General features: G+C 43.2%; 1 protein-coding gene across 5 annotated transcripts in view; it reads right to left on the minus strand.

Annotated features, from left to right (window-relative positions):
- Positions 1-1,315: 1,315 nt before the first annotated feature.
- LOC137674378 (cystathionine beta-synthase-like protein) overlaps positions 1,316-21,305 on the minus strand; it is a 30,969-nt gene continuing 10,979 nt past the window's right edge. For 4 of the 5 annotated variants that reach the window (XM_068419693.1, XM_068419685.1, XM_068419702.1 and 1 more), the window contains exons 6-17: positions 20,171-20,250; positions 18,713-18,847; positions 18,181-18,250; positions 16,475-16,566; positions 15,484-15,609; positions 14,705-14,789; positions 14,398-14,503; positions 13,486-13,560; positions 12,638-12,772; positions 11,569-11,677; positions 7,426-7,510; positions 1,316-5,745 (exon numbers count right to left, since the gene is read on the minus strand). In XM_068419693.1, the coding sequence (XP_068275794.1) occupies positions 5,636-5,745; positions 7,426-7,510; positions 11,569-11,677; positions 12,638-12,772; positions 13,486-13,560; positions 14,398-14,503; positions 14,705-14,789; positions 15,484-15,609; positions 16,475-16,566; positions 18,181-18,250; positions 18,713-18,847; positions 20,171-20,250 (1,208 nt within the window). In that variant the 3' untranslated portion in view covers positions 1,316-5,635. Of the gene's footprint in view, positions 5,746-7,425; positions 7,511-11,568; positions 11,678-12,637; positions 12,773-13,485; positions 13,561-14,397; positions 14,504-14,704; positions 14,790-15,483; positions 15,610-16,474; positions 16,567-18,180; positions 18,251-18,712; positions 18,848-20,170; positions 20,251-21,305 lie in introns of those variants that run through there. The other variant, XM_068419722.1, reaches the window with a different exon arrangement.

Consider the following 21,305-nt stretch of genomic DNA (forward strand, 5'->3'; position numbering starts at 1 on the left):
CCGAGGCAGGAGAAGCAGCAGCACACAGCAGGGGCCGGGGCTGGGGCAGGCATGCCTTTAGCCTGCTGGCAGGTGGAACTTGATCTGGCGCACTGCCTGCTGCTCTGTGCCCGGTTAGCCTTTGGCCTTTCTGCTGAAATGCTCTTTCCTTGCACAGTGAGCCTGGGAGCGACATCAGCCTTCTGCATATCAGACTGCGATATCAGGATCCTTTTTGCCTCTGAGTAGACTGCCAAAAGGTAAAGGTAAGGCAATGATCTGCAATTGCTGCCGGCAACGACAGCACTTCAACTCATCACATGAAAAGCACGTGTAAGGTAAAGAAAGTTTAGTGCATTGTTTGCTTGCTGTGTCAGTCACCCCATGCTGCTGAGGAGCAAACTGGATCAGAAGTGAGAAGGTAAAGCTAAGGACAGAGCACTCTGTGTGTGTGAGAAGGCAGATGAACCATGCCCCTATAAGAAAACCCAGCATGCAGGCAAGTGAGCCAGCAAGGATTTCATGCCACATGCCCGGGGGACCAGCATGGGCACCCGAGGCAAGCAGGGGAAGGCCCCTTGCACCTCTCCACCCCCTGGCCTTTCCCCATGTCTCTGAGATGGAACAACATTGCAATGAGAGTGGCCAACAGGGCCCTAAGCTATTTGGACAGGGCTGAGCAAGGACTGACCGCATAAGGAAATGGGGACCAGAAGAACAGGGGATGGTGGTGGTGGTAGGGGGTGTTTATTCACTTGCCTAGCAGATACAAACCACCTTCACCCTGGTTTAACTTGAGCAATCGACCAAGATGCTGAGTGGCAGCACAAACGCGTAGCTCTGAAATAACACAGCCAGCCCCTTTGGTTTCTGCCAGCTGCTCCTTATCCACAGAACAACACCCACACACCTCACTTGAATTCATGCACCTTTTAACATTATAGCTTCACCATAATTCCCAAAAGACATCACCTTCTCACAGAAACACAGGCTGGCCATACCCCTTGCATTTATTCAGAAATATCTACCCAATTGACCACACAGGCACCTCTTGCTGTAGGAACTTCAACAGTGACATCTGAGCCTGAGCTCTACACCCTTCCTTTCCTGCCCCGTACAGAAACACCAGGATTGTACTAAAGCCAGCCACAAGCAGCAGATGGTGGGCTGGCTCACTGCCAGTCCTGCCATACCAGCAGCCCTCCAGAGACAGAACTGCACAGTCTTGCAGTCCACACATGGAAAGTGGGAGGTCTTCTGTAGCCAATAGGAATTTCTCACAGTCTGCAGTCTAATACACTTTCAACTTGAACTGCCATTAAAAAACCCAGAGTCATTCTGCAATCAAACAAGCTTTTATTGAACTCTTTATATTGTACATTTGTGAACATTTGTGCAATAAATACAGCACAGAGTATTGATTTTTCCCAGCTCCTTAAAGCATAAGAAGTCTTCCCTTTGTCATGGTAGTGTGTTGACACTATGTAGTAAAGAAAGGCTGTTGGAGGACAGTGGCAATGCTAGGCAGCTCCTGACAGTGAACATGTGTGAGATTCATAACAGCAAGCAGAAGTTTTGAGAAACCATTTAGTGACAAGCTTGGTGGGCAGATGAGACTGGTCTGGCTGCTTAGAGGAACCTCAGCTAGACAGAGTTCTGGAGTCAGCCACAGCTTGTGCAAGAAGTAGGAAATAACATTGGACGTGACGACTTCAAAATGATCCTGAAGTCATTGCCTGATAACTGCTTGCAAAATATTATACAGATTTTACTGGATAATTGCATTCAGATGAGAAAATAAAAGTATTTTTGCAGGTTGCAAAGTTAAACCAAAAGGACAGATATTCTCTTACAGTGACAAAACAAATACAGTGTAAATTGCTGATATAAATATCCATGTGCAAAATAGTTCTCAGGCTTAATCAGCATTTGCATAACCAGCACAGGTAAACAGAAGATGCAGGCACCCACTTCAGAAAAAAAACAAAACAAAACACAGTTCTGTTCAAGCTCTGGACTTGAATTTCAGGTTAAACACCAAACAAACTGAAATGTGTTTCTTGGTCCTCCCAGTATTTGAAACAAAGAGATGAGTCCAGCGTTACTACAGCCCTACCACTACTAAGCAGGGCCAGGCTAGTAACAACATTCTCACACATGCAAAAAAGCATCACGCTCATAAGCTTTTGCATGAGAGGAACTTCAACCCTGCAGAATTCCCTGTCCCCTTCTCTCTGCTGCCTTCATCCCTACTATAGGAAAGAGCTCTGGAAAGTTTTTCAGTCATTCAGCAACTCCATTTATTTACCAATTCCTCTGGTCAAACAGGGATGCTACTGTGAGTAAGAGTGGCTGGGGGCCACCGTTTCCTCCTTGTGCCAGTGTAGAACAGGAGACAGCTTCTGCTCTTACCAAACTGCACAGGCAGAGTGGTGCTGGTGGATTTCTTTGGATATTTTGGCTTACTTGGATTGCTTTAGACTCACATCCCCTCTTCCCTACCAGCTCTAACCACCTCTTTTTTCTTAGTCAGCAATACTACCTGTTTTCTTGATGCTACAGAGATTAACATACAAACAGTAAACTAAAAAAACCCAAATTAAAATCTTTACACTTTTCTCTGTGTCACAGGTAAAGCTACCCATTTATCTGCTGCTGCCCCAACTCTAACTTCTCTCTTCTACTGCTGTTCTGAAAAGCAACTTTGGGAACCTCCTTCTACCCTCCTTGCATTTCTTGCTGAATTCAGTTAGGCTGGGGCATGGAGCTTTTACAGGCACTAAAAGAAAAGGCAAAAAAAACCAACTACTTAAGCACCCCCCTCCCTGCCGCCATCAGTGAAGGTCAGGTGGAAAATGGGGAAAAAAAAAAAAAATCAGATAAAAGCAAGTAAAATAAATTTTCAAGAGCAACAGTAATGCTAAAATTCAGCGTCAGTGATGGCTATGATTGCAGCAAACACTTCAGTTTGTAGCATCTAGTGAAGTACACAGGTTCTTTTACAAGTGTGGGAATCAAAGGATGCAGTGAAAATAAAAGTAATCAAAGAAATAAGTCTCTCTCAGCCTTCCCTGTAAAGTAAGAATAGATACGAAAATATATCTGGCAACAGTATCTGAAATAATAGGGAAAGAAATTTAGAAGCTTGGCTGAAATACTAATGTCTCAAGGGGTACAACTAACCATTCACAGACTCTCGCTATGCTACGAAACATCAAGGATGTTAAAAGTGCCAAGATCAAAGACAGTGCCCTTAACTGTGCAAAGTTATTTGTCACCCCTTGGGAAGTAGCTCAAAAATACAGTTTGAAAGATGAGTTATTAGACTCTGCCAAGCAGCAACAGAGGTAAGACAGAGCTGTTCAGCCTAGAAAAGCTAATCCAGATTTGAAAACGGTGTCTTTAACACACAGGTACACGCATCTGATAACTCACATCAGTTCAGCTTTCCACTAGTCAGAGCACCCGAGCTGGGGTTGCTACTCAGTGAGGGGGAGCAGTGAGAAAGGAATCACTGCACAGTGTAAGGGTAAAAAAAAAATTAAAAAAAAATCAACCATCCTTTAGAACCAATTATTATTGAAGTTACAACATTTTTAGACTTTATAGCAGTTTATTCCAGAGCCTTGGGAAAAGTTTTCTTAAATCTTAAGGAAATATATGAATTCAATGGTTAAATCATAGTTTAAAGTAAGTATGGGTCATATTACTTCAGTAATAGCCCTAATCTGAGGGGACAGCCAATGTCTAAGGAAATAAACTGAACAAGGGCAGAATAAACTTAGCATTCACCAGCAAGGAATTAAAGAGTTACCAGAAATCAGTCTGAGGCTTTTTGTTATTACAACAAAGCTCTTAACATTCACAAATTTAAGGTGAGAGAGAAGCAGCTAGACAACAAACCAGGCTGTCACACTGCTGGCAGGCAGACACTATCACTGGTGTCACTTCTTTGGCTTTGAGCTCTTGCCTCCCTCCTCCAGGCCAGCATCACTCAAGGCACAACTGCAAAGGCTCTGCTTGGTGTTCTTTGCTGAGCACTGACACGGGACAGGGTGGCTTCCACCACCTGTCTCCTCTGAGCACACACTGCCAAAATGTATGGCAAATTCCACTGCCCCAGGGAGGCCAGCAAGGTAGAAAGAAATCTATATACAGGAGGTAGTAATTGTGACTTGTAATTAACCCTTTTGTTTTCTCTTAGCTGACTCACAACTCCTGGCTTTCAGCTTCTAAAAAACTTTGCTATCCTACCAGCAATAGCCCCAGCCTAAACAGTATTTTTTTTACTTCAGTGGAAAGAAAGACAAACTAAGAAAAGTGTCCTCTTGCTCATCAAAAACTTTATCCTTGGCAAAAGGCCAGTCAGAAGACGATTAGAGCAGTCTTTATGAAAATGAGGAACAGCTACTTTTCTCCTGTAACTACGGGGTCATTCCACTCACCATTACCACTAACAGCAGTCGTCAGCCTGAGCACAGCAGTGTACGGATGAGGCTGCTGGTGCTAAACTGTGCCACGGCTACACAAGTCAAACATTACTGAAGAATCCAGAGTTACAGAAGCGGTGAAAAGTTGTAGCTGCACACACCTACTGCACATTACTCTTGTGTCCTCTTGACAGTACCCGCCCACACCATGTTTGCCAGTTACTTCCAAGTTTGGCTACTGTGAATTCAATTAATAGTAGGGTTTTTCTCCTGGAATAAGGCACTACAGTGTAGGAGCACTTGAACAGGACTTGAAAGAGTTTACAGCTCTTGACAGATTACCTTTGGCTCTTCTAAAACAGGCATAAAAAGAAGCACTTTAAGATAAATAAGAGGGTGGGGAGGAAAGGGGAAGCTACTAGATGAAACAGCCTGATTTTCAAAAACCTTCAGGCAAGAAGCTTGATCTTACCTTTTAATCTTTTCACTTGTGCTTACTTATCAGGGTACAACTGGAAAAAAAAGAAAGGTCTGATTTTACAGTGAAAGCTGGTGCACTATGTAAAACAAAGTCACTAATTTGTGTTTGTCACTTCACTGTCAGGCTTCCACTCAAGTCAGTTTTTCCTCAGAGCAGCTGGTTTAAACAAGCCTCAGCTCCAGCCCTCACGATTTCCTCTTGTTTTACACTGGTGTCACCAAAAGGGAAACCCCCCTTCTCTCCATGCCCCAGTCCCATTTTTGTCTCCACACAGGTATTATCTAACTTAACACCCTTGCACAAAAAAAAAAAAAAAACCATCCAAAACTTTCCAGAGCTCTGTCAGGCCTCTGCGTCAGTAACTCTTTATTTCAACACATTTTATGAATCTGAAACAATGTTTTGGAAAGCCAGACTTTAGACATAACAAGTAAGGAACATACCAGTTAATTTAGGCAATATTTTTACATATACATATAGGTAAAAAAATAAATTGTCTTGATAAGAAATATTGTGTAACCTGATTAAGAAACAAGTCCCCAGAAGCTGTGCAATACAGCAAAATGCACTGGCTATATAGCTGACACAAGTATAGCTAACTGCTTATTTTCAGAATTAAACAAAAAAAAACAAAACAAAAAACACCAACACCCTAAGGGCAGACTGTTCTACCTAAGAAATAAACCTGATTCTTTGTTGGAGATTGCAAAATGTTGTTGAAGAGGCTCCACATTGCTACTTGATTTTAGTTGGACTTTCTTTCCCGTTCTCGTGCAGTCACAAAGTTAAGCAGGTCGATGGCTGTAACGATGCCAAACACCATTTGCCGCTTACTGGAGGAACCGTCAGTGTGATCTACACAGGAACAAAGAGGGGATTCTGGCTTTAGGAGGTACAAAAACACAGCACCCCACTTGGTTTTAATGGCATTGTTTGTAAAGGCAGGTGCCAAGCCATCCCAGCTCCACATGTCAGAGCCTGTTGGCAGAGCTGGTTATCACTACTGACCCCTGTATATTGAGGGGGAACCCAAATGTCATCTTGACCAACAGTTACATAGGAAATGGCAAGGATTTTTATTTCAGAAAGGCTCCTCAACAGAAGGGCTTTAGAAACTGAAACATTACGGAAGGAAGGATGGATAAGAGTCCATCAGATTTATTCTTCTTGACTTGAAAATTCAAACCAAATCCTGTTATATCTTCCTCATACATTAGTTTCTGTAGCTCTACTTGAAACAGCTGCAAACTGATATTATCCTGCTTGAACCAGAGGCCACTAGAGGAGGACATGCAACACTACCACCTTCCACTGTCAAATACAGAATTAGTATAGAAATCACCATACAACATTTCCCCATTTACATCCAAAAAACTTACTAACCTTCTAATCATTGCTGCATTGAGAGCAGAGGTTCGAGTGATCTTTCATTGTGAGCATAAGCCTTTGACCTGGGAACCAAGTGGCCAAGCAACCTCTTGCCCTTTATCTATGGTCTAAGTTCCCTGTTCCTAAAGTCTGGCTGTATTGAGATGTTTAGCCTACTTAAATACTCAGTTTGTTCAGCCAGCTGGATTGTCCTGGACTTTTCATTTACTCAATCTTTGTTCCATTGCAAGCTTCCAGCGAGAGTCTAGGTTTACAAATAGTTAGTCAGCACAGAGTCAAGAGCACATCCTTATGTAGATTATCAGGAACAAGCCCAAATTTGATACCTATTCTTGATTTACAGTTATAACTGAGATAGCTGTCAGATAAATTTATCTGGTGAGTCTTAATATTGTTTTTAGTTTAGTTTCTCAGTGTTTGTAATTTTGCAAGTTGCCTGCTGTAAGGAAGATAAAACAGGAAAAAATATTATTCACATACAACAGTGATATACCCTAGATCTGAGGATTTATTTAGTCATTTCCAGTTCATAAAGAAGGCAGTGTAAAGAGTTTTGAGAAGGATGAAGAAAAGTAGAGTTTGGAGGAAAAACATGAAGTGAAGGGGAGTAAGTTAGTTTAAACAAAATGAACAGGAAAAAGAAATATTAAGCTGTCTTGAGATGGTGATGTCAGTGTTGACATCTAGGTCTTACTAAACTTTATGAAGTTCTAATAAAGGTTTTGCTTTAGAAAGGCAAAAACAATGAAGTGTAGTTAATCTGGGACACTCACTGTCATGGAACTGCTGGAAGTGGTATGACAGGAGTAGGAAGAAGCAAACATCAGTTGTACTGCAGGAGCTTATTCATTGGTTTACTGCTACTAACAAACCCACTGAACAGTGGACGGGACTCAGGCATTCAGTTCTGAGCAGTACCTTGCTCCAAAAGCAGGTGTGTTACAGTATGTGAGGTTATTAATGGATTTAACATTTACTCCACAAGAATTGCAGTGCTAGTGTCTTACTAAGTGTTAGTAGCACAAAGTTACATATATAAAAAGAGGGTTTGGCTTCTTCAGAACATGTTTACACACTCACGCTTGTACTTGCTTCTTGTTACCACTCAAAGATTACCTCTTACGAGGTGCAGTACATCATACTCACATTGAATTTGTTCATGAACCACTAGAGCAAAGTGGTCTGTTTCCAGGATATGAGAGAGTTTCCCCAAGTTGTCTTTCAGGTTAATCTGAGGAGAGAGTTACAAAACGTCAATAAAACAGTCCTTTATAAATCTAGTAGTCAATAATCCCCATATACTTTGTGCAGTATTAAAACCAATACATTAGCATTCATATACTGCTCCCATCTGAAGTATTGTAAAACACGAACAAATCAAGGCCGAATTAAAAGATCAGTTTTCTTTGTTTCTAATTTCCAAGAAAACAGAACAAAAAATTGAGGCACTACATGAAGTTATTCATTCTGATTCTGTAAACATAATGAATATACTGAACATATGGAATATCTGAAAAATGTTAATGATGGAAGAAGGTCAAGTGTTCTACGTGTCTAACAAAATATATATACCATATAACTCATTGGTAAGTTTGGTTATTTTACTCTAGCAAGACTGGGAAAAAGTGAATGTATCAGGCTGCAAATCATTGTGGAAATTAATACAGTCTGCAGAGGCAGCAGGGGAAGAGAAAAGCTCAAACAAGCCAAAAACAAAACCAAAGGTGAAGATCACAGAATCAATCAGGTTGGAAGAGACCTCAGGGATCATCGAGTCCAACCATTGCCCTGACACCACCATGTCACAGAATCACAGAATCACAGAATCACAGAATGTTAGGGATTGGAAGGGACCTCGAAAGATCATCTAGTCCAATCCCCCTGCCGGGGCAGGATTACCTAGACCATATCACACACGAACGCGTCCAGGCGGGTTTTGAATGTCTCAACTAGATCATGGCACTAAGTGCCACGTCCAGTCTTTTTTTAAACACATCCAGAGATGGTGACTCCACCACCTCCCTGGGCAGCCCATTCCAATGTCTAATAATCCTTTCTGAGAAGAAATTCTTCCTATGTCCAACCTGAACCTCTCCTGGCAAAGCTTGAGGCTATGTCCTCTTGTCCTATTGCTAGTTGCCTGGGAGAAGAGGCCGACTCCCACTTCACTACAATCTCCCTTCAGGTATTTGTAGACTACAATAAGGTCACCTCTGAGCCTCCTCATTCAGGTATTCAGGTGCAAATCAAGGACTGAGAATTAAGAATTAATTTTTAGTGAAGTTCAACTTTGCTAAGACTAAGCAAGAAAGCACCCTGTGTTGATTCTGCTGAAAGAATACAGATCCTTCTGAAACACTTAGCTAATCACCCGCTGAAACCATTTGAAAGAATGCATAAAACTGTTCTTCCTACATGCTATAACATACTAAGCAGCAGCAACAGGTCTAATGCCCAGGTGACTCTCTCCAGGTAACAGCAGCCCACACCATCTCATGTACTTTCATCAAAGGGGACTAAATGAATTTGCAGCAAAGAAAAGTCTTGTACTGCAGATTAAAAAAGCCTTTATCCTGCACTGAGCTCAGCTTGTGACTGAAGAATAAATGCCACAGCATGAACAGTTGGGCTGCACAGAGCTCCCGTCTCCATACTGTGAGTTAGAAGAGAGCAAAAGGATTCCCAGCAGCCTGTGTTTAAGGGACCAGCAGGCTATAGTGCGTACTTAAGCTTGTGGGCCAGGCAAGGGGTGGGGGGAAATCTGGACCTACTGCCACATCGAGCCAACTATCAGTCACCACCACTGACAAGCAGTTTTGTGCAAATGTACGTGCAAAGCCTAACTTTTGAACTTAAGTTCAAAGCTCACTGAAGGGGTAGAGCCCCTTGCCATCTGTGTATAATCAATAGGCCTGTTTTCAGGGACTGGGTAGGCTAAAGATGACCAGGACAAGCAGCCCATAGGCAGCACTAGGACAACTACAAAGACATAAACATGTTTTGAAATGCTTAACAGAACTCCCATGGAGTTTTCACCTGTCTCAGTACTGCTCATTCAAGCTCCCTAAAAATTTTGCCCACAAGTTTTCCCACATTTATGCATTTTTTTTAAACCTATTAAGTCTTTAAGGCAATTAGCCTATGCACATGCTACTACACTACACATGACTGGGACTGCTTGATTGGCTCTAAGGGCAAGTGACATGGCACTGCTCATGGCCCTACAACTAAATTCTCTCCTTCCCCAGAAGTAGGCTCTGGTCCACTGGGGATGCTGGGGACACCAGGCCTCACGTTGTTTAGCAGAGTGCTAAATGGTTTAGGACACTAACCAAAAAATCACACCAGGGAACAGGGTAACAATTAAACACTAGGTATAGAACAAGAAAGTGTCAGAGACCATGCCTCAGTCCTATTTTCTGGTAAAGGCAGACAAGAAGTCTGCTAAGGCTATGTCTGCACCACACCTAACAGATGTTAGTAGTTGATGCAAAGATCCTTTGGGGAAGAAGTGGTAAAGAGACCCCAAACCACTGGAACCAACATCTGACTCCACAAGAATGGCCCTCCTCTCCACTAACACACAGCACTTGTTTGGACTAGCAAATTATCCTGTAACTAATCTTTCAAAGCCCTAGGGTACTACCCTACTGGAGACTTTAAAAAAAAACTATAACCATTGCTTCTCCATTCTAAGAGATTGCCACAAAATATTTGTGGCAATCATACCAAAGAGAGTTTCCTATGTTGCCAAAAGATAGCTTTGCCTTGGTAGTCACAGACTAAGCCAACCTCTCATTGATGCATGCTGTGGTACAGATCCTAACTGTAGGATATCCTAAGTCATTTCAGTGACACGGATGATCCGTTTTCCCAATTTCACCAGTAAACAAGCCAAACAAGCTTCACTACATCGGTAAGAATAGCAAAATCCACAATACTTCTGAGGTTATGTGCATTTAACCATGTTTCTCCATTGAAACATCAATTCAAATGGAAAATAACCAATGAATGATGCTTTTAGTTAGCAAGTTAGCAATACCACCGCTTTTGTGTCACTCCCCTTCCCTCCTCCACCAAGAAAAAAAGTCAGAACTAAAGAGAAAAGAAATGGTTAAGCTGTTCTTCATTAAGCATGAGAAACTTCAAGCTGCCCATGGAAAAAAGCCACAACCTCAGAAGTGCAGAGAATTGGCTACTACAGCTAACACCAGTGTAGCTACAGAATTGATTGCACACCACCAGCCCCAGAAACTCTTAAGGTGTCCAAGTGAGGGAGAACATGAACTAAGCAGTTTTGTTACGCACCACATTTCCACCTGATGCTTGATTATCTGTCTGGGAAGGAAAAAATATATTTACATTTGTCCATAAAGAACTAGCATCCTTTCTCAACCTCAGGGACTTGGTAGTTTGTAGACTGAACAGAAGCATTACACATACTTCCAGAACACAGCACCTCATCTACTATGAGACAGTGTTGAAACTAAAAGTCTGGTGAAAACTACACCAAGCATTCCATGTTAAAAACAAAATCCTTTTCCTGCAAGAGAAGCAAACTGTGCTGGTTTTAGCTGGGATAGAGTTAATTTTCTTCATAGTAGCTAGTATTGGGCTGTGCTTTGGATTTGCCTGAAAACAGCTGATAGCACAGGGATGTTTTTATTACTGCTGAGCAGTACTTACACAGAGACAAGGCCTTTTCTGCTCCTCACACCACCCCACCAGCAAGAAGGCTGGGGGTGCACAAGACGCTGGGAGGGGACACAGCTGGGACAGCTGACCCCAGCTGACCACAGGGATATTCCATACCATATGGCGTCATGCTCAGCATATAAAGCTGGGGGAAGAAGGAAGGGGGGATGTTTGGAGTGATGGTGTTTGTCTTCCGTTGTTTTAGCAAGGCATCTGATATAAAAGGCAAACAGTTGCTAGTTTTTAGCCAATACAGAAACTATTTAGAAGTGCTGTTTCAACATCTCCCTGTCTCTTCTCCTGGATAGTTACATTGCCCAGATTTGTGCTAGGGTTTTTGGAGAAGGATGAAAGGACAAGCATGCTAGAAGGCGGCCTGTTGAAGCAATGGAACAGCACAATACAGAGCCACAACACAAACCTCAGAGCTGTTGAGTGACCTAGGACAGAGTTTGGAGCACATCTGTGCTCAGTTACAGCTGCTCTGTATGGTCCCAGGTAAACCTTACCCAACCTGATGCCATTGTAGTGTTAGGACACCTACAGTAGTACTTTAAAGCAGAGAACTAGGAGTTGTAGAATATACCTGCTTACCTGTTTAAATTGTTTGTAGATCACTTTGCTGACTTCATCAGAAGGCTGAACTTTTCCAGCAAGCAGTGAAGAAAGCATGTTACCCAGAGTAACCATGCCCAAAATCACCCTAGGGAAGGAGAGAGAGAAGATAGAGCTAAACAACACAAAAGTGTCAGGTGTTCCTGTAGATAAAAGCATCCACTCTCAGCCAGCCTGGAGAAGTCAGTTCAGTTGGTTCATGGTATAAAGCAACATTACTGATGGTACACTTGGATTCTGTGTCTCTGCAGGAGACAGAGTCCAGTTCTCAGAAGCTCTGGAGACTCACACAGAAGTCAGCAGGTGCTGTGGATGCCTGGCCCTTCTGAGCATCAGGCTCTTTGTATCTCTAGTCCTTGCAACTGGAGAGGCTCCTGCAATCTGAGAGAGCTTTTGAAAAGCACAACTTCATTGTTTTATACCCTCATCTGTCCTTTTGAAAGGTGTGATGGCCAAGGACATGCTCACCTCAGTTTTGCTCATTCCCGTTCTCCCTACAAGGGCCTGCAACAATTAATCCCTTGAGTTAGCACTTTAAGGGGAGAGTAATTTAGCAACTCTTCATTACTCAGCCTGTCCTACAAGAGACCTACAGGGTGATAAGGCATACCAGCTGGCTGGGGACACCCTGGTTTATAGGGGTCACTACAACATTGCATTATAATGTAGTGTTCTTAAGAAACTGGGTGAAAGTTGTGGTGAACATGGGTAGGTTTGGTGGTTTTTGTTTTAAATATGAATTTTTGCTTTGTTAAGTTAAACAGCTATTATAAAAAAACAATTAAATTATCCTGCAGAGACACACTGAGTAAGTGTATCATAATAATCATTAGAAACTTATTATGTGAAGGGCAGGACAGTTCTGGCATGACAACATATTAAGTCCAGCATTGGTGTGTTTAAGGTAACATTTCTGAACTGTGTTACTATAACTGAAGAAAGATGAGTGAGAGGATATTTTACTTCTAGTAAGCATTTAAAAGACATCCCTTGGGACCTGGTGAGGGAAGTGATACATATGGATGAATAGTGATATATGTGGACATACCCAGATTCATCAACAACTGGTACCTGGTCGAATCCCTTCTCCCGGAGAATTTCAACAGTCTTTGCACAGGTAACAGTTGGAAGCACAGTCAGGGGAGCAGAGAGGCTTAGTTCCTGAACACTGATATTCCACCACCTGGGGATGAAATTAAAACCAAACCCATGCAAGTTTTATGGATAGAACAGAACCAGTTGCTCATGTACAGTGGCCTTCAACACTCCAGGAATGACAAAAGGCTGCAAGGAAGACTCAGGATTCACCCACAGTCAGTAAAGCATCAAGGCTTTCAAGTTTTCTCCCCAATATCAGAAAGACACTGAAGTGTGAGGCTTTAAGACCAAAACTCACTTCCTCATTTCATCTACTTTCTAGGATTACAGATAGTTAGTGGAGAGTACTGATCTCCCTAGTTCCATTGTTTGTATCTTACACAGAAAATTTTGTGCTCCTACTCAAAGAGCTACCCATATTTACAGTCATTATAGGTAGCAATTTAGGGAAGATCCCCTTCCACCTATGTAGACTTGCAGTGCTTTGCACTCAAAAACTCTGATCTTGGAAGTGTTCTCTGTATACTACTTCTTCATTTCAGATACAACCTTTTAATTTATTAAAAAAAAAAAATCATTAAGTACCAAGTTTTCTTCTGCTGCCACGCAACTCAAAGAAGGAAATCAACTAATTTAAGCAGATTTGATTAACAGCTGCAATTATATATCAACACAATAGCATGAAACATTAGCTAAATCAGAGGAAGTAGTGTAAACTGAAATGAGTTTTAAATTATCAACTGCCATAAAGTCAATTGAATAGACTCATGAAAATCCAAATGGATCCGATATGCTTACCAAGGTTTTTTGACAAGGTCTTCTTCTTTCATGAACCCTTTCTGAATCATCCATTTGTCACTCAAGAACTTGGACCTGGAAAGCATCAGGAAGTGAAATGCTCATTAGCAGGCTGAACAACTGACAGAAAACCTAATAGCACACAGAGGTGACTGTTTACAGCTCACTACCATCAACAACTAAAGCGTAATTGAAAATATACCACCATTTGCCATTCAAACTTACCAGCCAGTGACATTAAGAAGAAGTACTCATAGAAAGAAAAAGGAATCCCATAGGAAAAAAAGTTTCAACTACACCAGTCCCTTGCAATATGATAGACAGCCTGGAATGGAGGAGTGCCAACCTGCACTTACACAAGGTCTGTCTGCAGTTTCTAGTCAACTAGTATTGTGTTGGATGCAAGAGAAGTCAGGAAACACAACAAAAAACATCATGTTTTGGAATATGTTTCAATGCAGTAGGAGAGAAACTTCTCAACACAGCTCAAAGCCCTCACACTTCCACCTGTAAACTCACCCCAACACTGGCTGCTGCTACAGTAGTGCTGTGCTCTACTATGGACACAGGAAGAGAGAGCAGACAGCCTTACAGGGACCCTTCCAGGAATGGGGTAATACCAATGGTCCCCAATACATAAAACAGTGAAAGCAAGTCTTTTCCTGTGAAGGATGCTAACCAGTGATGGTTATATATTGAAGTCAGACACAAGGAGGAGCTCAGCTTTCAGATGGCGAAGCTCCCTTCTACTCCATGTCAGACCCTTTCTAGATACCTCAGAAGCTGTGCCCCAAACATATTCCTTGCTTGGGTAACTGGGTGCTATAATACGTATTCAACTCGACGCTGCTGTAAGGAGGTCTGAGGGACTGCCTCACCCTTTTCCCAGAGGGAAAACAAGCAGGTTCTTACATGTAGTTCCTGATAGAGTCAGGGAGGATAACAACACAGCGCTGACCTTCCTTCAGCTCTTTGGCTGCCTTCACAGCTACAGACATGGCACTGCCCGAGCTGCCACCTGCCAAAACGCAGATCAGAGGCAAAACTGTCAAACCATAAGCGAAATGATAAACAATGAAAGAGAGGAAGAGAAACAGTAGAGGAGCCCAGGGTGAGGAAAACAGCTTCTGAAGTGGAAGGAGGTCTCCCTGACCTGCACAAGGCTTCAGCCTCCCACATACTATTCAGAGAAACCCAAAGGATTCGCATCTGCTCTTACCACACAGCAGTCCTTCCTCTCGGATCATCATGCGAGCTAAAGCAAATGACTCCTCATCATTGCTCTTGTACCACTGGTCCACTGTCTGGGAAGGGGTAGGAAGACAGAAACAAGGGTCTATTTAAACGAGGAGAGCTAGGGGAGCTACACAACTAGTGTGAATTCAACCCATGCTCTTTGAGGTAACAGCTGCCCTACTGAGCCATATGCCTGGGTTTCCATCCTCCAAATGCCAAGTGAGGGTTTTTTTTGCCAAGGTAAGATGATCACATTAGCACCACAGGCTCCTTATGGAAACCTCACTGTGAGAACAGGCTGTTGTGAGACAGCCACAGAGGGCATCAGTTTCCTCCCCTCTTGGAGGGCTTCCCAGGGACACAAGCTCTGCTCAGGACATAGTTATACCACTTTTGGCCAGGAGGGGCTGGGGTGCTTTGTTGAGGGGTTTTTTTTTTTTTGATTGGTTGGTTGGGTGTTTTTTGTGGTTTTTTTTTTTTGTTTGGTTGGTTTGGTTTTGTTAAAAAAAAATAGTAGTACTGTGTTCTAGGAAAATGTTATCTGTTCACAGCATTTCCACCTAGCATTGTAAAACAAATGCGGCCAGTGCAAAAGCCTTCCGAGGAGTGGTTTTGCTGATGGAAAGAACGGGAATAGTTCTGTCTGCTAGTCCTCCCCTTTCAGCTCAAAGGAATACTTCCCCAAGTTTTTCCTCCACCTTTCACCTCACTTCTGCACCCCAACAGAGGGCAAAGGCCAGTAAACCAACAAGCATGACTTACAGATCTATCCAGGACTGTGGGGACAAAATCATATCCGATTCCTTCCACTTCATACATTGTCTTGTCAGTCTTGTTCAGTTCTTCTGGTGCAGCAAGGATGGAGCCTTCAGGATCAACACCTATAATCTGGAGAAGGAGTTTCCACTTTGGCTACCATGACACACTGCTTTTGAGAACACAGCTATTTACTCATGAGCGCTGGCCTTGTGACAGCTGTTGGTGTGACACTGGCTGCACACACAGCCAAGCTAACAGCAATCTAGTCTCCCAATTCATTTCTTCCTGGCAGCATTCACCTCCCCTCTGAGCAAAATGCTTTGCTGCTTCTGGCTCCTTGGCAACCTGTCTCCTCAGGCTGTGGACACTAAGTGAGGGGCAACACTTGTTCTCATAGGTTTTGCTTGGTTTAAACAGAAGATAGGGTTTCCCTGAGACAAGATTGTCCTCATTCACATGTCAGGCATCATTACAGCCAATACATTTTGTGCCAAGTGTAAGCAGATAGGTTTTATTTTGTTTACCACCCCTTGCCTATGTAGGAAAATATTCACAACTGAAACACAATACCAACTTCTGCGAGGAAATCTAACACAGCACACAGGTAGACACACAGCTTGGTGCATGCAGAGAAAATTTCACTGAGTAAAACCTCAGCTGCTCCAGACAAGTTAGGGAAGGCAGAGTCAGAGAGAAAACACAAGACCGCAGTACACTCCAGAAAAGGAAGTTTCTCAGACACCCCATGAAGGGATCTGAGGGCCAGTTTTCATCTGCTGAGCCAACCTGAACTCTGGTCACCAGTGAGACCAGAGCATGATGATTTCAAACAGTCAGAAAACCCTTCTTTGCTGCTTAAAGCTACCCTCTAACTGAGCACATCCAAGAGCTTCCCATAGAGACCCAGGGCAGGCTTGCAAGGAATAGGACATGTCAAGTGGAGCAGTTTGAGGTTCACCCCGCTAAAGATAAATGCTTTAGGCTTGCCACTTACTTTGCAACCTGGACACTTCTCCTTTAGCTTTCTGGAGATGCCAGTGATAGTACCTCCTGTGCCAGCCGTAGCCACCAGCATGTCTATTTTTCCTGTTTAATGGTGAGGGATAGAAGGCAGTTGTGAAATCTCCCCCAGAATTATGGATTAAAAACCCACCTTACCCCTAAGTATGGACTTTCTTCAACAAAAATGCAGAAAGTGGCAAGATAAGGCTCTTTGCTTCTCCAGAATTGTTATGAGACCTATCTTGAGACCACCTTGCTCAATCCTCCTTTACTTCAACAATGGTTTTGAAATGTCTGTCCAGTTTGTGGTACTTTGGACACAGCTGGAGGTGGCCCATAGAGCTGACACCTGTAGTTTTCCTGTTACTGTGTTTGCTGATACAGATAATTCATTCTCTAACCTAAAATGAGCAGCCCATTATATTAGTTAATTTACTGAATGAGTGCCAAGAGCATGGGATAGGTACCCATTGAGAGAACTGTTAACACAACTCCTCTCATTTTCTTGTGAAAAAGATTGTTTTGGTCATGAGCACTCAGAGTGAGTGCAGGTATGATAGTTCATCCTTCTGTCACCACCTACAGTTTCCCTGGTGCATCCACATGACAGCTTTGTTAATTAAAAAAAAAAAAAAAACAAAACCAAAACCAAACATTTTTAAAAGGTCACCAATTCACACACAAAACCAACTGCTTACCAGTCAAAAGAATAACACCCCTCCAAGCAGGGGTAACTGAACAGTGCCTGGCCTATAAGGAAAAGTAAATACAAACAAGAAGCCTAAAGCTAGAACTCATCTAGAATCTCAGTTTGTGGGATGGCAGCTTGTTAAAGCATACTCATTTTAACTCAAATATAAAGAAAGTTTGTCACAGAAAGACAAGCCAAATCCTCTGAACAGCTAGAGATACTTTTGGGGAGGGAGGAAGAGAATCCTTCACATGGTCCTCACCTTAATGAGAAGGAATTTAATAGCTGATTTTCTTATGAGAGGGTCCCATCAGAAACTGTACCATTTTATAAGGCAGGTCAGTAGTCTCCTATATGACTTCTACCACTATGGCAAATGCCTACATGATAGGCTGCAGCATCCCATTGAATGCCTCCCACAGCTCTCAAACCAGTTCCTCAGCTGGGTGAGTTAGCCCAGCTAAAGCTCTCTGCTGCCACAGCTCATTCACTTCTGGTACTCCAACTCAGCTGCCTAGGGCTAACATGGAAGAGACTCCTGCACAGTAAAAAGGTCTTAGTGGTGACAACTGCAACACAGAGCAGTTTGTACTCCTGAGGACTCCCAAGTGAAGAAGCTTCCAGTGTATTGGAGTATTTGGTTTGAGAATGTAAAAATATCTATTTCTGTATTTGTCATCAGAGAAAAATGACCCTATTTTTTCACGCCAGTCTACTCGTGTCTTTTTTTTTTTTTTTTAAAGATAACTTAAGCATCACTGCTTTCTCCACCTAATCACAAGCAGAGGAGTCTAAAAAACAAAGCATCCTTCTTAAATGGGAAAAAAATTTCATTACTACATCTACTGAAATAAGGTAATTCTCTTATGACACACAGCACACGTGGGGTTTGCTGTATCAAAATCCTTGCATTTCTCATCCACCTCAGGTCTCATTCTCCAGGTACCTAACAATAAGAGAATACCAGGAACTCACTGAAGAGGGGATTAGCAGCAGAGCAAACATACCTTCGCACTGCTGCAGGATCTCTTCAGCTGTGGTGTCATAGTGCGTCAGGGGGTTGCTGGCATTACGGTACTATATTGAAAGACAGAATAGCCATTAAGTAGACCACAAAGACAAAATTCATATTGTGAGGCATTTTAAGAACCTGACAAACATTCTCCAAGCCCCACGACAGCTACGTATACTCTTTGCCAGCACCCTCCAGTGCCAAGTCCAGTCCTGTCTGTAGGACAGTTTCTTTTAGGAACATGACCCTTGTACCCATTCTTCCACACAGGAGTGCCAACTCAGTGGAAAAAGCCACCCGTACGTTTTGCAGTTTCTGCAAACATAGGCTAGTTGCTGCCCTCTAGTGACTATAAAAACTTGCTGCCCTACAGCATGCTGATTGCTCAACTACAACTCCAGACCTGGGACATTTTGTCCTCCAGAGACACACGTACGGTTTTGAACAGTCAACCAAGGACACTAAGGAACAAGGCTGCAATACCTCTTCCCATGCTACGCCTGCACCTCCGACGCCTTGGCTATTACCTGGTCTAGTATGTGTGCATTGGGGATTTCATTTTTCAGTCTCCATGCTACCCCCACGTGAGACTCAGGAGAATCAAATCTGGCAGCAGTTGGGGTCCTCACAATCTCAGCCCCCAGAGCTCTCAGGACATCCACCTGTAGGAAATAAAGGTAGTCACAAAACCCCAAAACACTCTTCCAGCACAGAGACTTCACTGGGATGCAGGGGAAAGAAAACATGATTCCCTTTCGCCTGGTCTGCAACAGCCTCTTTAGCAGTTCTCCTAAACCCAGCCTCACATTCCTGAGCCACGGGTCCTAATCCTTAATGTCATTTGGTCTTAACTGAGCTTTACTTAGGAGCTAGATGTCAAATTCCTGTTTTTATTCTAGGCCTTCAGGCCTGTAGGGACTATTACTACATGTTGAGAAGCCTCATTCAGGCAAAAACTGTCTCCTCTCATGACGGTCACATATGTTCTGCACTCCAACAGTACTATAGCCCAGTATTTTATGTTTAAGTGCAAGTTATGTATGTTTACCTCCTTCTTTGGACACAGTCAGCCAAGGAGATCCTCTAGGGCCCTATGCACCATTCAACTGCTACAAGGGCAAGGAAGTTTGTGAAACCGAGCTAAGGCAAAGCCTGTCTTCAGAGGGGAGGGTGGACTTCAGCGCTGCGTGGCACATGGCAATGGCCATGTGGTACCGCTCCCTCCAGAGCAGGTAAAAGCAAGCAATGAGTATGGGCCTTCAGGGGATGTTGTTCTCATTTGTGCCAACTGAAAAGCAGTGGAACACTGGAAGTGTTTGAACTGAGATAAGTGGGTTTGCTGACAGCAATTTGCTGCCTCAACTGTGAAACACAGGGGATCTCTTCTCTGCAGGTGCAGCACCACAGGACAGGGCTTGCTCTAGATCTAGATGTTTTGTGCTTTCCATAGTGAAGGTAAGTGGACATTATTACCCAGGCGGCTTTTCCTTCCCCTTTGTTGTTGTGGTAACACAACTCAGATGCTTGCCAGTATCCCCCAGTGTAACCTGAGGAGCTCAGCAGGCTCCCTCACAGCCTTGCTCAGCCTAGTGCAGAGCAGAAGAACATTCAAAGCTTCAGCACTGCCTTCCTTCCTCCTCCTTTGCTCAGTGAGGGACAGCTAACCCAGGGACAGGTAATCACTTCAATGTGCTAGGTAGATCTCAAGTTCCCTTTGACATTTGTATTTAAAACAGTTATGACAGTTTTCCAAGCAACAATGCCGTAGGGATAGGTCTTAAAGACATTTTTCTGTCCACGGCTAGCCAGCCTGGATTTCTCTGGGCACTGGCAGCAGCCCCTCAGCATAGTTCTGCCTGGCCAGTGACTTGGAGACCAGGAGCCTACACTTTCATTGCTAAAGCCACAGCACTCATCTGCACCAGGAACTCTGCAAGTGCAAACATGCTGTTTTTTAAATTCTTGAAAATAAAAGCAGAACTGACCTTCTCCATGCTCATTTTCTCTGGCATCACAATGATACAGCGGTAACCCTTCACTGCTGCAGCCAAGGCCAGCCCAATTCCTGGAAGCAAGCAAAGACACGTAGAGCATACAGTGAGGAGCAACAAAGAACAAAACCCACAATGCTAGCTTTGGCACGCCCTGGCTTTAATCAGATTTTCACCAGAGGCTTGAGTACAGTGTCCCCAGAGGAGTGGCAAAGAGAACGTTTCTGGCTACTGGGGAGAACTGGATTTACAGATGCTGCTAGTTCTTTGAGTATCACAGCAAACAGAAAGTTTAGCCAAGGGTGGGGAAACCCGACATGTGCAAATTGCTAGCTTTACCACATGTACATGACCTTCCTCCTGTCTCACCCACTTCATTTTTACAGAAGTAATTTGGGAAAAGAATAGGTAAAGAAGACGAGAGCAATCATTTTGATACTGTCAAAACAGCATTAGAGCCTCTATTGACTCACGTCTGCATTAAATCCCTAGTTTGCAATGTGCCGAAACTAAGTCCTTTCTTAAAAGACATGATTTAGATGCTCTTCGTGATTAAGGTTCTAATGCAGTATGTCCACTTGCTAGCACAGTCAAGTATCTTGACTGTTAGAGACAGACACCTCATTTCTACTTTAAAAATCTGCACCTCCAGCCTGATTTCTGCTTTCCAGCTTGTCATTGTCTGCCTACCTGAAGAGCTAAGCTCTAAGCTCAGAAGTGCCTTCCCCATAGACACCTGTTCTCAAATCACGTCTCTGCTGGATAAGCTAAACAGATCAAATTAGTTGACATGTGTCTGAGGTCAAACTGCACGGCACCTCCCTTGCTGTTTTGGCTAGTAGGCATGGTACCAACACATGCCTGTGACAATAACTCACAGGCAGTTTACCCTACACAGACTTGCTTGTTCAAAGCTGGCTCTGTTTCTATATGGTGCTGGATTGCACAGGGGTGAAAAAAAAAAAGACAGCAAAGGCCAAAAACTGAAGAGAGGCCATCCAGTACTCTCCCTTATGGTCTGTGATGAAGAAAACATTTTGAGACCTGAACTCTAACACTTTGTACCTTCTGCTACTAACCTGGAAATGCAGCAAACATCAAAACAGGACTTTGGCTGAGGGAGAAGCAG

Source organism: Nyctibius grandis, chromosome 2, assembly GCF_013368605.1.
Source record: "Nyctibius grandis isolate bNycGra1 chromosome 2, bNycGra1.pri, whole genome shotgun sequence".
Classification (NCBI taxonomy): Eukaryota; Metazoa; Chordata; class Aves; order Nyctibiiformes; family Nyctibiidae; genus Nyctibius; species Nyctibius grandis.